The 14,717-nt window shown below is 44.8% G+C and overlaps 1 protein-coding gene across 3 annotated transcripts in view; it reads left to right on the top strand.

Moving 5' to 3' along the window:
- Positions 1–14,714, top strand: part of LOC117145217 (lachesin) — a 44,763-nt gene extending 30,049 nt beyond the window's left edge. Inside the window, exons 1-11 of one of the 3 annotated variants that reach the window (XM_033310788.1) lie at positions 4,363–4,426; positions 11,712–12,139; positions 12,228–12,346; positions 12,413–12,513; positions 12,575–12,681; positions 12,745–12,918; positions 12,971–13,099; positions 13,439–13,637; positions 13,743–13,891; positions 14,001–14,060; positions 14,200–14,315. In XM_033310788.1, coding sequence (XP_033166679.1) covers positions 12,052–12,139; positions 12,228–12,346; positions 12,413–12,513; positions 12,575–12,681; positions 12,745–12,918; positions 12,971–13,099; positions 13,439–13,637; positions 13,743–13,891; positions 14,001–14,060; positions 14,200–14,315 — 1,242 coding nt within the window. In that variant the 5' untranslated portion in view covers positions 4,363–4,426; positions 11,712–12,051. Of the gene's footprint in view, positions 1–4,362; positions 4,427–11,711; positions 12,140–12,227; positions 12,347–12,412; positions 12,514–12,574; positions 12,682–12,744; positions 12,919–12,970; positions 13,100–13,438; positions 13,638–13,742; positions 13,892–14,000; positions 14,061–14,199 lie in introns of those variants that run through there. The other 2 variants (XM_033310787.1, XM_033310786.1) reach the window with 2 other exon arrangements.
- The last annotated feature ends 3 nt before the right edge of the window (positions 14,715–14,717 follow it).

Here is a 14,717-nt window from a genome sequence, read left to right as displayed (position 1 = left end):
TGATACAATTTGCAGGAAAAATAAAGAAATAAATAAGAAAAATCGCTTTCTTCTCATGAAATACTGAGTGAGGCACACACAGACAGACACACACACACATACAAATACACAGATATAGAGACATACTAGCGAATTTCACATTGCGAATTCTCTGTTCAATTGCGGCAAAAGTTAAAGCGGATATCCTTTGGCAGCCAGGACATCATCGAGCACTACTACAGACTGATTTGAGTGCGATTTGTGGAGAAGTTTCGGCTCTTTTCTGGGAACGGAAATTTTGCGAACAGGAACTGAAACTCCAATCTATCAAAGTCTTAAGTGGCGAAGAATTTGATGATTTCATTCCTCAACTTTCGCAGCTTAAGAGAAATTGTTTTGGAATCATTTTTTTTTTTTTTTTTGATATTGTGACCAAGCTCCAAAGTATAGCTATCAATGTTCAACCTCTATGCTCTTTGTTATGCCCTTGCATTTTTGAAATCAGTTCAGCAAAAATAAAAGCATTTCACCGAAATCCTTTTCTCTGTGACACAAACACGTTCCACACATTTATGAAATACTTCACTCTCAGTTCACTGAATGCTAAAATTCTCGTTAAACTTGAACCAGAAAAATAAAAAACAATCAATATCGAGAGTGAAACGAATATTCCATTTGAGCTTCTCGCAACAGACAGCAGAATATATATAATCCAATATTTACATAGATAAATTATCACGACTGAAAGTTTCCTTTCACAGCAGAGGCCATAAAAATTGTTTGCCCAAGTCCGATATCCCGATCGGTAAATCTGTAATTTATGATTATTATTTATATCCCCTTCAACGCATATTGATCACTTTCCTGGGCCGACTGACAAATCCTCGTAGGCTACATCCTGAGTTTTGTGATTTCAAGTGGAAGAACAAAAGGGGAATGCAAATACGAACAAGCATAATGAAAAATATTTCACATTGTGGTGCACCAGTCTTCCAATCACTTTGATGTGCGTGTGTGTGTGCGGGGGGAGGGCATGAAATATGGCCAGAAATGACGTATGCGCAGCATAAACCAAAGACAAATGAACAATTGGATATAAATAAGCGACATAGTGCACTGCACGCACACATATACACACATACATGGGCTGTAAAGTGAGGCGGATGTAAGTGAAGCTGACAAAAATGCCACAGCAGCGCCGAAAAATTAACAGCAACAGCGGCGAAGGACAATGGCCAAAATGAAACAGAAAGCGGAGAATGCGAAGGGTGGGAGAGTGGAGAGTGGGTGCCAAAGAGAGTGGAGTGTCATGTAAAAGCCTTTCAATGCACGTTGCATACTTTTAGGCGATGCGTGTTATGCGACGCCCGCGGCCTCAATGTGTTTGTGTCTGCGTCTCTCTGTGTGTGTGCGAGCCTAGAAACGCGATAAAAGCAATGCATAAAACACACAAACGAAAAAAAAACAGAAAAACACACACATACACAGGGAAAGCGAGCGAGCGAAGAAAATTGGGGGAAACAGGAACAAGGGGAGAGCGGCAACAACAACAAAAGCAAGAATAGGAATGTGGAAATATTGGAATTTAAAATACCTGGTTTTCCATTCATGCTCGCTTTGAACCTTGTGGTTTTAAATATCACAACTGACACACTTGTAGGCAAAATAACATTTCAGGTAGTAAGCAAGTGGCATTGTGTTAAATTCCCAAGAGTAATTAGGTTTCCATTTAAGTGGAGCTCAGCTGTGCTTCCAATTGATGGTCATTTTAAGTTGCCTGGGCTGCAAATGTATAATTCATTCCAGACGAAAAAAGTTAAATGCGAAATGGCTTGGATGCCGTCGAGATGCTTTTTAAATATATCACTCATACGCACTGTTGCCGTATCTCACATATGCATTGCCATTTGTTTATTTACACTCACTTCAAAGAATGCTTGCCCTGCCTAAATATTTGTTTATAAATTATCAAGTGGGTATGGCTTTAATATCCATTGGGATAACTTTTTAAAAACCTTTGAAAATCATTTAAAAATTCAATTTCTTATGGCTTTATCAATTAATTTAACCGACATTATTGTAATGTAACGACCTAATGAATGAAATGCGACCAGCTTAATATACCCATTCTCACGCCGAATAATGGGTGCAAAAAAGAAATGGCAACTATGAAATGAGTGGCAAAAGAGGCAGCACGTCCAAACGATGGGCGAGCAACAAAAACGTTGCATATAGATGGGCCGGCCCATGGATGTGGGGGTAAATGGGTAACACATACATACATAAATGCGAGTGTGTGTTGGTGTGAGTGTATAGAAGGCGCGCTGGCGACGTGCATATGCTTGAATGCGCGTGTTCGCACTTGCTGGCGAGGGAACAAAAAATAAAATGGCAACCAAATGCACAGCAAACCCATACACACACACACACATGCAAATACGAACGTATGCAATGGCAAGTGTGTATGTGCAATGTGAAAAACGAGTGCAAGTGGAAAAATAAAACATTTTTGCAATTAATTGCGCTCAATTTAAAATGTTGCAAAATTAATTCAAGAGTCATGCCAAATACACAGGCGCAGTCATTTATGCAAACAGAGACAGCCACAGGAGGTGCAGAGGGGGAGGGGGCTGTGGTGGGAAAATGGAAAATCCGAAGAGGGCGGTGAAAAGCGGGTGATCACAGCTGAAAGGCTGCTCAAGCGACCAGACAAATGCGCAGTTGAAACGGACACACACGGAAGGACATGGCTTGCATATGGAGAAGGCAGTGCAAGGAGTGTAAGGAGCTGCAGGATGCAGAGAAAGGAGTGCAGAAAGGAGCAGGAACAGGAGCGGGCTCAACAGCAGGACCAGGAAAAGGAACCCCAACAGGCAGAAGCACACAAATGTGGCGTTGATGAGCAGACGCCAGGAGGGGCTAGGTGCCGGACAAACGATTCCAAGACACAGGACACACACACACACACTCACTCCGGCCCACTCGCACACATGGAAAGGAGCTCGGGAGCCAAGCAAACGGCAAAAGGAAAACGACGAGGAGGCGAAGCGAACGCCACTGCAATAAAAATAACAAAGCGACCGGGAAAGCGTAGGGCAGAGGGACAGGGGAAGGGGTAGAGGAAGGGAGAGGGGGAAAAGTGAGCTGCAGACGGATAGAAAGCCAAACCCAAATGAGCAGCAGCTCATGCACTACGAAAAAGGACCCATGGGAATTCAAAGCCAAAGTGCAAGCAATCTGCAAAATAAATCGTTCTCTCAGCTGAGAAAATGGTGGAAAACTGCACGAGTCATTTTATTAATAGTTGGTAATAATAGGTAAGACATTTTGATGGCTTTAAACAGGAAACTTAACTATTTATATAATAAAGTACTAATGTATTTTAATTACTTATTATCTTAGAAAAAAGTACTTTGAGCATTTCTAACTATACTATTAATAAACCGGTTATAAATTTCTCCGAGTGTAACAATGCACACACCACACACGCACATGTGTACGCATATGTGTGCTGCAACATAGCAAGATTGTGGACTCAAATGGATTTCCATGTTGTCATTGTCGCCGGCGAAGGAGTTGCAGCAGAAGTGGCAGGAGCGCAATAAGCAGACGGAGAAGCAATTCAAGTTGCCGTCACGGAAGTTGCCTGTTGAAATTAAGCCAACAGCAATTATGGCAACAAATGCGGCTAGCAGCGCCGATTATGTGTCCCCTTCCGCTTCTTCAGCAATTCTAGGAATTTTTCTAAAGATGCTCAGATCCTCGGCTCCAGGGCCTAGCCAATTATACATAAGATTTAGCAGAAGTTTTAGGTTAAATTTGAAAAGAAAATTTGCACTCCAGCTAAACTTTAAAACCACTTGTGGATTCGGAAGCTTGTGTTTGCAAAAAGTTGGCAAACAAAAATATAAATATAATTATGTGGCATTTATAACAAGCTGACATATGAGTTGGGTCTTTTGGCGCACATAAAACTGAACTAAGAATCCTTCTAATTTGGCCCGCAAAATAAACCTTCTCCTAAACTCACTTTGCACAAGTCGAAATGTAATTTCGCCATTTGCCTTTCGATGCGATCGTAACCCATCCGTCGTGTCAATCCTGTAGCTCTGCTTTTCAATTACAATCAAATTTGTCAAATGATTGAGCAATCACGACTATTAGATAACAGATAACACACAGAACAGCACGGGCAGCAAAAAAAAGTGGCCGGGAAAAGGGAAAACAAAACCAGAGAACGTAGAGAACCCTTCGAACCAGGACGAGCGGGCGAAAAATCATATGCATGCATGTGTATGTGTATGTGTTATCTTATCGCTTCCGTTTCCGCTTTTCAGCTTCGAGCTACCAACTCTGGACACATGCAAAAAAAAGGCAAAAATGGATCAATGAGGGGGTAAACGGAACAACACTTGTGCCCAGTTCAATGGAGTTATCGCCGAGCAGAGTGCGTTTTACAAACTCCCCCCGAGCAATTCCCCAAATATACGTAGACGCGAGTTTTTCCTTTATTTTTGCCCATTTTTTTTGCTTCTAGGGGTAACGAAGTTTTCCTCGTTTGGCTGCGAGTGTCTCACTGTGGGCAAATAAATGCCAAGCGCTACGTAAACCAAATAAAGTCGAAGGCACGCACAGTCCCACACCCACTTATACACAACCACACACATGCTCGCACGCACACACATTCAACAGTAACAGACGTTGGCAATGAACGCGGCAGCGACAGGAAGTAGGCAACAGCCTTTTAGTCCTTTAGTTGCTCAATTTCAGTTTCACACTTCCGACGAGCAGGAAGACCCCAGGACACCCAACCACTCACAATCGCACAGCGCCTGCCACAAAAAATATCACAGCCAGGCAAATTCGCTTCCGTTGGTTAATATTCAACAATGCGATGTGACTTTAAAAACACAGATTAACCTCAAATTCAATCTCAAATATGATGGGTAGATAGCTATGGTAAAGGAAAGGATTGAAGCTCCTGGGATATCATATAATATCATCATATCATATCATCATATAATAATCATAAATATGTTATTGTTACAACAGCTACTTTTTAAGATAGTGCTATAATTATGGCCATTGCTGTGCGCGCTGAGAAAGACAGATATGCATATGGGTAAGACAGCGGAGTCCCCGACTCGTCAGCTTTGCTCCTCCCGGTCCTTCATTTGCTGCTGGCTCGACCTCCATCCTTGTGCTCCTCCTCCTGCTTCAGCTCCTGCTCCAGCTCCTCCATTCTTGAGCCGCTGCAGGCGTAAAAACGTGCGGCGTACAATTTACACAACGAAGCGAGCAGCAGGAGCAGCAGGACATGGAGGACGCGGGTGCAGGGGGCAGCAGGACAAGGGCGTAGGAGGCGTCGCAAAAAGACATGCAACAACAATTAAACTTTCAAAGACGTCGCTGCCGCCGCCCGACACGGGAAAAGTAAACCGAGCAAAAGTTGTTAACGGGGCATAAAAAATGAACAAGGAGGCGGCGGGCGGAGAAAAAAAACGTGCAAACAGATGGGAGGATGAGTGGCAGGAGCGCGGGAAGATGGCCAAAATGGGGGGCCAAGTGGCAGCCTGCAGTCGTGCGGGAAAAAGGAAAAGGCACGCGCAGCCAAGATGGGGAAAACTGGGGGCGGTCGAGGAAGTGGGGCGGTCCACAGACAGCGGCAAATTCGCATGCAAATTGTGCGCGAAAAAAGACGTCCAAAAAATGTGTATAAAAGGGGGGAAAAGTGCGGCGAACATGAGCTGGCAAAAGCCCGAGTTTAGAGTTGGAAATAACGAAAGACCAGGCCAAGAAAAACTTTTGCCCAAAGATGGGGTACACGCTACTCATGTGTGAGTTTCAACATAAATGTAAACAATAAAATTGTAGAAAATTGTTGAATAAATAGGGTTCACGACGGCGAATGGATGGGGGCGGGCTTAAGGATGGGGCCGGGCAAACTGCCGGCGGAAAAGCTTTTTCTTGTCATCATTTCACGACTCTGCAGCCACACATTTTCATTGCCCCCGTGCCTGTGCCGGTGCCTGCCCCATCGCCTTCACCCTTTAGCCAGATTTTGCAGCTGTAGGTGTGAGACAACGGCAATTATCGCAATTGTCCCCAGCACTCATTCACTCACTCAAAACGGAGAAAGGCAGAGGAACAGAGAGACGAGGCCAAGTCGGAGCAGCCTAAGCCATCAGCATTTGTTCATTCATTCCGGCTATGGGTGGATGGGTGGTGAAGGATGGGCAGGATACCAGGGGGCCATCGGGCGGGCACCATTCATTCGACTTACGCATTGTTCCTGCTCTGACGCCTTGCTGGCTTTTGTTGCTGAGCTGTGTTTACATTTACACTGTTTTCAGCCGGGTGGAAAGCAGCAAGCAGCAAGCACCAGGCAGCCGGCGACGGCAGGCATCATTTCCATTTCCATTTCCCTGCCACTTCCCACTTGCCATTTGCCACTTGGCAGTCGGTAGTCGTACTGGCTTAGAGGGCCAACCATTTGATGCCTATCCATGCCCCTCGCAGGCCATAAAAACCCGCTGTTGCCTACTTTGCGGCGCATTTAGTTAAATTGTTTATTTGTCTGCTGCAAGCTTTTCAGTTTGTTCACAATCAATTAAAAGTCAAGCGGCAATGTTTAATTAAGCTAAAAGAAGCGCCGACAACTGCAGCCATTTCCCATTTGCAGTGGTTTTAATTAGTGTCGCCCCCACCCTTTGCAAAAAAATGAGACCCCACCATTCTACTTATCCTTGAATTGGCCCAAATTGAGTTATTAGATGCTCATTATCGGCCATTCCCGCTTGTCTAGCACTTTTTCTCGATTCCAGCACTTTTTTTTTGTTTTTTTTGTTTTTGCCCAGCTGCAGTCGAAAGCCGCTGACATGGAATATAAATTTGCAATGCCCCCCCACCGCCTCTGAATCCCCTTAGAAGTCGCCAATAATTGGCTACTAATGGTGGCACATAAAAACTTTTACCGACTGCAATAAAAAATCCCATTGACAAAACTTTTCTGCCAACTACAACAAATACACCAGCTGCAAAGAAACAAGAGCAACAGCCACTGCATGAACTAAAAAAATAAAGTGGGGAGGTGGCATAAAACAGAATCAATTAACATTTTCATTTTGCGATTTTACGCTTCAACTTTGCAACACAAATTATTGCATTTTGTCATCTTTGTTGCTGTTGCAGTAAGCGCCAATACAAATGGCTCGAAAGTGCATAATAGATGTTTGTTTGCGGCCAAATGAGTGCGTAATTGTAATTTGATTGCAAGCCGCTCGCCAAAACAGGATCATTTTACGCATTCGTGCCACCTCAAGGAGACTTAATTGCTTAAGTGCTTGAATAAAAATAAAACCAATTGATTGATAATGTGGCAAGTGAATGAGATGCGCTGAAATCACAGTCGAATTACTAGCAAAGTGTGGCCAAAAGTATGTAAGAATGGGTACTTTCAGGTAACATTGGTAACACCAATAGCTTGTAAGCCATATAGTCAGTATTAACTGAATTGAATTCTTTTATATTAAATTTGGTCACAATTGGCTGCATATTACATTACAATATTGCTGCGCCACTTTTTCACCTGTTAATTATAATCTGTAAGAGCGTGCAATCCTGCAAAACTGCCAAAGCTGCGAAAAGCGGAAAAACTGGCTCCATTGTTCTTGTTTTTTTATTCTTTTATCGGGTGAGCCCCGTTGTTATTGTTATTCAATGGCACTTACAAATGCGAGTGAAATTCATTGGGCACCCCGCAACGCTGCTCACCTGGCAGTCGCACCTGCAAAATGGAGAGTGCCACGCGCATTATTGCAAACAATTTGCCCCGTTTGTGCCACCGGACAAATGACAAAAAGGACAAATGGCACAAAATATTTTCCAAGCGCCCTGGCGCAGGCAATCGGAAATGTTGCCAAAGTTCTGCAGCCAACACACACACACTCATGGGCCCCAAAGGGCAAAACACACACACACGTACACAGGAAGCGAGTCGAAAGGGCGCAGGATATGCACAATGTATGCATTGAGGCGAAGCTTTGGCGGCTTAGCCCCCTGAAACCAACCCCTCCCCCCCACTCACGAATGTCCTGCGCTGCCTGTGCGCCTGCAGTGTTTGTTTTAATTTAAATAAATGAGCTTAAGCGCACTCACAGCTCGTGATCCTTTAAGGCTCTACGCCGGCTCCTTATTTTATTTGTCCTTGTCGGAATCGCAGTCGCCGTCACTGTCCATGTCTCCGCCGCCTCCTTTTGTTGTCCTTATTTAGCTGAGCTGGCAACGGACGAAGGACGAAGGACGATGGACGATGGACGCGACTGGCGGGACGATTGCCAGGATATGCAAGTGCTAAGCATTTTTAAGTCAAATTGCTTTGCCGAACATTCTGCCATTTGCCTGCACGACTGACCCGCGGACCCACCCTCGGTGTCCTTCCGCCTTCGTCCTTCCACCGCCCGCCGATTTTCCCCGGCTTTTCCGCTTTCGCGACGCGTTGCTGACGTCGTCAGCGCTCTTAAACTCAAGAGCTTGCCGTTGTTCTTGTTGCACTGGCTTCTGTTTTCCGCTGGGTCGACTCAATTTGGCCAGCAGTTTGACGCGATTATCCACAGCTAAGGGAGTTAATAGAATTTATTTGTTTTATTTTATACAAGCAACTCTCCAACAAAACACTATCGACACACATTTATTTGTGTTTAGCTTGAGGCACAGCAAATGCAAAAACGAACAATTTAAAATTGCAGTTAATTATACGATTAAATATCCGCATTGTTATTTTTACATCATTTTAGACAAATAATTATTGGCTGTAGAACAAATTCGTGGTGATAATGCCTTTATTTATACACAATAAATAATTTGGTTTTATTTTTTTTGGTTGCTTGTATTAAATTGGTAAGCAATTATAAATATATTTTTAATAGTAGGAACCCATATATTAACTAATCACATTAGCGCGGATATTTATAGATTGACATGGAAGTCTATTAATTGGAATAGTAATTAAAAGAATGACACTGATTGGAAAAAATCTTTTCTCTGATCTGATTTTCTGTAATTCTATAATTTAAAACCCAAAATTAGAGTATTTAGTATTTTGAGTTTGAAAACCAATCCTTTGTAGTCCCTGCTGTTTTTGTTGCATTGCCTCTTGTTTTTGTTGTTCACGCTGCTGTTGCTGCTTTCGCTGTTATGTTGTTGTTCTTGTTGTTGTTGTGTTAGTGGAGGAACTTCAAAAGGCTTTTCCGCTGTGTTAGTTCGCTTTGCTGTCGCCTTTTGCTCCTTTCACTTGCTCCGCCGACGTCGCGCTGCCACTTGTCGAGTTTCTCTTTCCTTACAACCACCCCCCGCTCACAGTTACACACTTTTCCGCCCGCTTTTCCCAGCCACCCGCGCGCCGGAAAAGCCCACTCCTTTTTGGCCAGGCCTGAAGTTTACCTTTGGTGCAACTGCGCTGATTTGCAGTTTCTTCCTTTCATTTGATGGGCGCAGTTTTTTGTCATGTTTTTCCCTTTTCTAGCCCATTCATTCTTCCTTGCTCAGTTTTTCCAGCTTTTCCAGCTTGCTCTCTTTGGCGCCGCTTCTGTTTACACAGCAAATTTATTTATTTTCGCACTGTGGGACGCTCTTAAATATTCCGTCTTTTGAGTGCTAATGCAAATGTTGTCTGGCAGGCGGGCGGTCGGCAATCAGCGGAATGGCTAAAAGGCGCGGGTGCTTTTGGCCAAAGGCAGCGGAAATCACTCGAAATAACGCCCGATGATTAACTGGGAATCTGCCGCGAATCGAGGTAAATATGTGATGAGTATGAGGCATTCGCAAAAGGAGCCATTCAATCGGAAGAGGTGCCTTTGAACACCTCTAATTAGGTGTAAACTAAATGCACAGTAAGAAGGTACGAAAAAAGTTAATGTTCATTTTAATTACATGTGTGCAGTGCAGCGACTTGATGAATAAAATGCTCAGAAACCAAACATTTCAATTCCAAGAAAATGAATCTCTAAATTCATTTACTTGTGTATCCAATTTATGAATGTATGTTAGCTGGCATGCGAATTATATATTTTGTTTGCATTCGTTTGGCTTTAAATACAATAAATAAAAATAGTTAGAAAGGAAGTGTACAGATGCAAATGGAAATGCTGACATGTGCTGTTTTATTTATTCAAAATACAATAAAATTAAGTAGAAAAGGAAGTCAATAAAACTAGATTTCAGTTCCGATACGCAATATTCAGAAATTCAATTTAGATACCGAATGTGGATAAGCCTAATAAAAATTACACAATCGTCCAGCCAACAGAAGGAACTGTGTTCCAACACAAGGCCATTAATACAATGGGCTGGGAAAACAATTAAATTTAATAACCGTAAGTTAATCCACTTAGCAGGAAAGCAGATTGATTCCCCTTCGCATCGCCATCCACATCCCTTGCTAAAACCCGACTCCGTGGCAAGTTTCGCATGCTGCAAGCTCGGATGCTTCCCACGCCGAGCAAACTTCTCGCCCCTGCAACATTCTGAAACTCTAATTTAATAAGTAAATCACATTTCCGCCTTTTGAATGTCACCACGCAGGGAGTCCGAAGGTAGTTGGCGGGCGGAACCCGGAACTGCAAGCTCCCATCGCTCGGTTTTCCCGGCTCCACACTCACCAGTTCCTGGGGCATCGCATTGACACCTCGTCAAAAGTTCGCAAGACATCGCTCCGGCGACTTGCTAACTGGTTTAGTGCAAATTCACTATTAGGAGAGCGCTCAATTTCACACTGGAATTAAATTACAGCGCATGCCGCAGCGCCAGGTGGGCGGTCGTTGCACGGGGGCGGGGCCGCGGCGCTGCAGCGTAAGATCAGAGTTTGTGGCGCGTTTCAGAGGCACGGCAAATGAGCGAACACCTCGTTAGTTTGTGCGCCTCGAAACTTTTTTAATATTTACATTCATATTTTGCACCTTTCGCCCTTTTAACCGCTTTTCACGCCCTCCCAAAATCGCGGGCGCTTCTTTTATTGCAACTTCTGCATCCTGACTGCCGCATCCTGGCTGCTGGACGGACCAAGGATACTGCTGCTGCCGAGCCATAAATTTTTGTTTGTGTTGAAAATTGCATTTGCCTTTTACTTTGTGTCGGGCTGGGCTGAGCCAGGGATCCCAAATTGGTGGCAACGGGGGGTGGTGCACTGCGCGAAAATATATAGCTAAACACCTAAGACTATCAAATGTTTTAATGCTAAACAGATTTTAGGCTTTGCATATAAATTTACCAATCAAAAAGACCGTAGATTGAATAGTAATTATTTTTGCAATATGTTTAGTTGATCTAATAATCCGATTTCGCTTAGTGCATTACATGGATGTATTGGTGAGATTGAGCTTGCCCGGCAGCCATATTGGATGCCCCTAAAAGCAGGCAACGTCAAATTTGTTGCAACGCTTGATAATCAAGTTAGCGATGGGCGCTGCTGCCATCAAATGCAGCCCCCCTTTGCCCATCTCCATCCCCACCCCTCCCCTCTGCAGACCAGCCCCCCTTTTAGTGCACTCAAATTGAACAGCCTTTTGTGCTCGATTCTTCGTTTTTTTCACTTTATCGCGATATAAATTTAAACCGATGATTCCGCTTCGGACGGGGATTGTGATTCCGTTTCTGAATCTGAATCCGCATTTGATTCTGATTCTGATTCCGATTCTGGCTCTGATGTTTTGCTCGCATTTCTTGTTTACTTGCAGATGTCAATGGGCGTGGCAGTGGGGCGGCGAGTCGAACCAGCTGAAAATCAAAGCCCAATTGGCACAAACACGCGGTAAATAGAATTCGCAATCGGAATCGGAATTGAAATAGGAATTCGCATTCAAATTCGAATGCAAATAGAAATAGAAATTGCCGCGAGACCCCCACAGAAAAAAAGCGCAAAAAAAAACAGCAACTAAAATACCCATAAAATAATAGGAAAACAAAGAGTGCCAGCGGAGAAGCAGCTGCTGCAGCAAATAAAAGAACCGCAACAGCAACTGCAACAGCAGCAACAACGGCCATAACAACTCCACCAACAACGACATCAACAACAATATGGAGAAGCTGCTGCAATCGACGCTGTTTGTCATCCTGATAATGGCCACAAAATGCGGCAGTGGCTCGACCCAGAACCAGCATCACGGTAAGTGGCCATGGAATGGGACATGGCATGGGAGGCATTTAATTGCGAGCGGGAGCCTCACTACAACCATTTCCACCTCCCTTCGCAGAGAGCAATTCCCAGCTGGATCCCGATCCGGAGTTCATAGGGTTCATCAACAACGTCACATATCCGGCAGGACGCGAGGCCATCCTGGCCTGCTCGGTGCGCAATCTCGGCAAGAATAAGGTGAGCTAGGATGATTTACCTAGAATTGCAATATATATAATATGATATATAATCCTCTGATAATAGGTTGGTTGGCTAAGGGCCTCCGATCAGACCGTTTTAGCTCTCCAAGGTCGGGTGGTAACCCATAATGCGAGAATCAGCGTCATGCATCAGGATATGCACACGTAAGCCCACTAAACTTCCATATAGCGACAATATAGCTTATATACTTACATCTCCTTAAAGCTGGAAACTGAAAATCAGCAAACTGCGGGAAAGTGACCGCGGTTGCTATATGTGCCAAATAAACACGAGTCCCATGAAGAAACAAGTGGGCTGCATCGATGTGCAGGGTATGTCCTTTGATCGCATGTTCCCATATAGGACTTAAACTCATAGGAACCACATATTTTTAGTACCACCGGATATCATCAACGAAGAGTCCTCCGCCGATCTGGCCGTCCAGGAGGGCGAGGATGCCACGCTCACCTGCAAAGCCACGGGAAATCCCCAGCCAAGAGTCACTTGGCGCAGGGAAGACGGCGAAATGATACTCATTCGCAAGCCAGGCAGTAGGGAGCTCATGAAAGGTACAAACATGCCCTGCAATCCTTTGATTCCTAATTCATTACCCTCTTCCAGTGGAGTCCTATAATGGATCCTCGCTCAGGCTGCTCCGCCTGGAGAGGCGTCAGATGGGCGCCTACTTGTGCATAGCCTCCAACGATGTTCCACCTGCTGTCAGCAAACGAGTCTCGCTGAGTGTGCAATGTGAGTTATCAAATATTTACTCGTTGAATAGAATATTATACTTCAAGTGCAAGTGCACCCTACGCCTTTACCGAAAATTAGGACTTATCATTTTCAATTACACATAGCTTGACAGCTGACTAAATATCAGTCACTTTCAGTCCAACTTCACATTGGATTACATTCACACATGTCCACAAAGGTTCAGCATTTAAAGTAGCCACTTTAAAAGTCAGTCTGCTGAAAAATTTAACAATTTCATGAGAATAAGAACAATAAGTGGATTTATCTGCGCGATATTCCGCAATCGATGAAATCCGAACGCCCACTCACTCACTCACTCACCATTCCACTCCACAGTTGCTCCCATGGTGAGGGCCCCCAGCCAGCTCCTGGGCACGCCCTTGGGATCCGATGTACAGCTGGAATGCCAGGTGGAGGCCTCGCCGTCGCCCGTCTCCTACTGGCTGAAGGGGGCGCGGACGTCCAACGGATTCGCCAGCGTCTCCACGGCCAGCCTGGAGTCCGGCTCGCCGGGTCCCGAAATGCTGCTCGACGGGTAAGTTGAGGGAATTCCGGACGGCAGACATCAGTGATACATATCCATCTCGAAAACCATTCCATTCCCTTGCTCTCCATCCATGCCGACCCATATCCAATGCAGGCCCAAGTACGGGATAACGGAGCGCCGCGATGGCTATCGGGGCGTCATGCTGCTGGTGGTGCGTTCCTTCTCGCCCTCCGATGTGGGCACCTATCACTGCGTCAGCACAAACTCGCTGGGCCGTGCCGAGGGCACATTGCGGTTATACGGTGCGTATACGCAATCTCTACTCCACCATCTCCCGCCATCACAGGGTTTAATTTGTTTTGTTTGTCCCTGTTGTTTTTTTTTCTCGGTGCCTGTGGTTCTGTGTTGCAGAAATCAAGCTTCATCCGGGCGCCTCCGCCAGCAACGATGATCATCTGAATTACATCGGAGGTGAGTACCACGTATATGGAGGGATAAATCTCTCGTGTGGAGTTATTTGAAATTAAAATATTAAAAAAATACAAAAGCAAGCGATTTTTAAGTCTTTTCTGTATAATCGAAACTATTTTTTTTGCTTTTATCGCCACAGGTCTCGAGGAGGCTGCTCGGAATGCGGCCAGGAGCACCCGGACGACGTGGCAGCCCCTCCTCGCCATGCTGATGCTACTGTGGATGAGGCTGAATCTGAGAGCCGGGGGAGCGTGATATCAAAACTGAGAGAAGAAGAGCCGGCAATCAAGTATTCCTACAGATTCCCTCGGACACCGACATCGACATCTCTTTCTCTCTTGCCTGCGTTCTTGTTGTTCGTTTCCGTTTCCGGTTCCGTGGCCCCATCTCCAATGTATTGGACCCCTGCCGCCCACGCACGCATACATATTGCCGGAGGCGCCTCCCGCTGCCTCAAATATCATTTGCATACGTATCAGGAAACGCGTTGTTCCCACCCGCTCGAAACCCTCAAAGCCCTTGCCAAACTCCCACTCCCTGCTCCCTAATGAAAGTAAGGAGGATATCAAAAGTGGACAATTCGATGCCAAGCCCTACCATTTCTCCCCAGCCCCAAATAATGTTACATTGCATATAAATTAAATATGAATACTATAA

Source organism: Drosophila mauritiana, chromosome 3R (genome assembly GCF_004382145.1).
Source record: "Drosophila mauritiana strain mau12 chromosome 3R, ASM438214v1, whole genome shotgun sequence".
Classification (NCBI taxonomy): domain Eukaryota; kingdom Metazoa; phylum Arthropoda; class Insecta; order Diptera; family Drosophilidae; genus Drosophila; species Drosophila mauritiana.
Note: the sequence above shows the minus strand (reverse complement) of the source record. Positions and strands in the feature narration are given on the sequence as shown.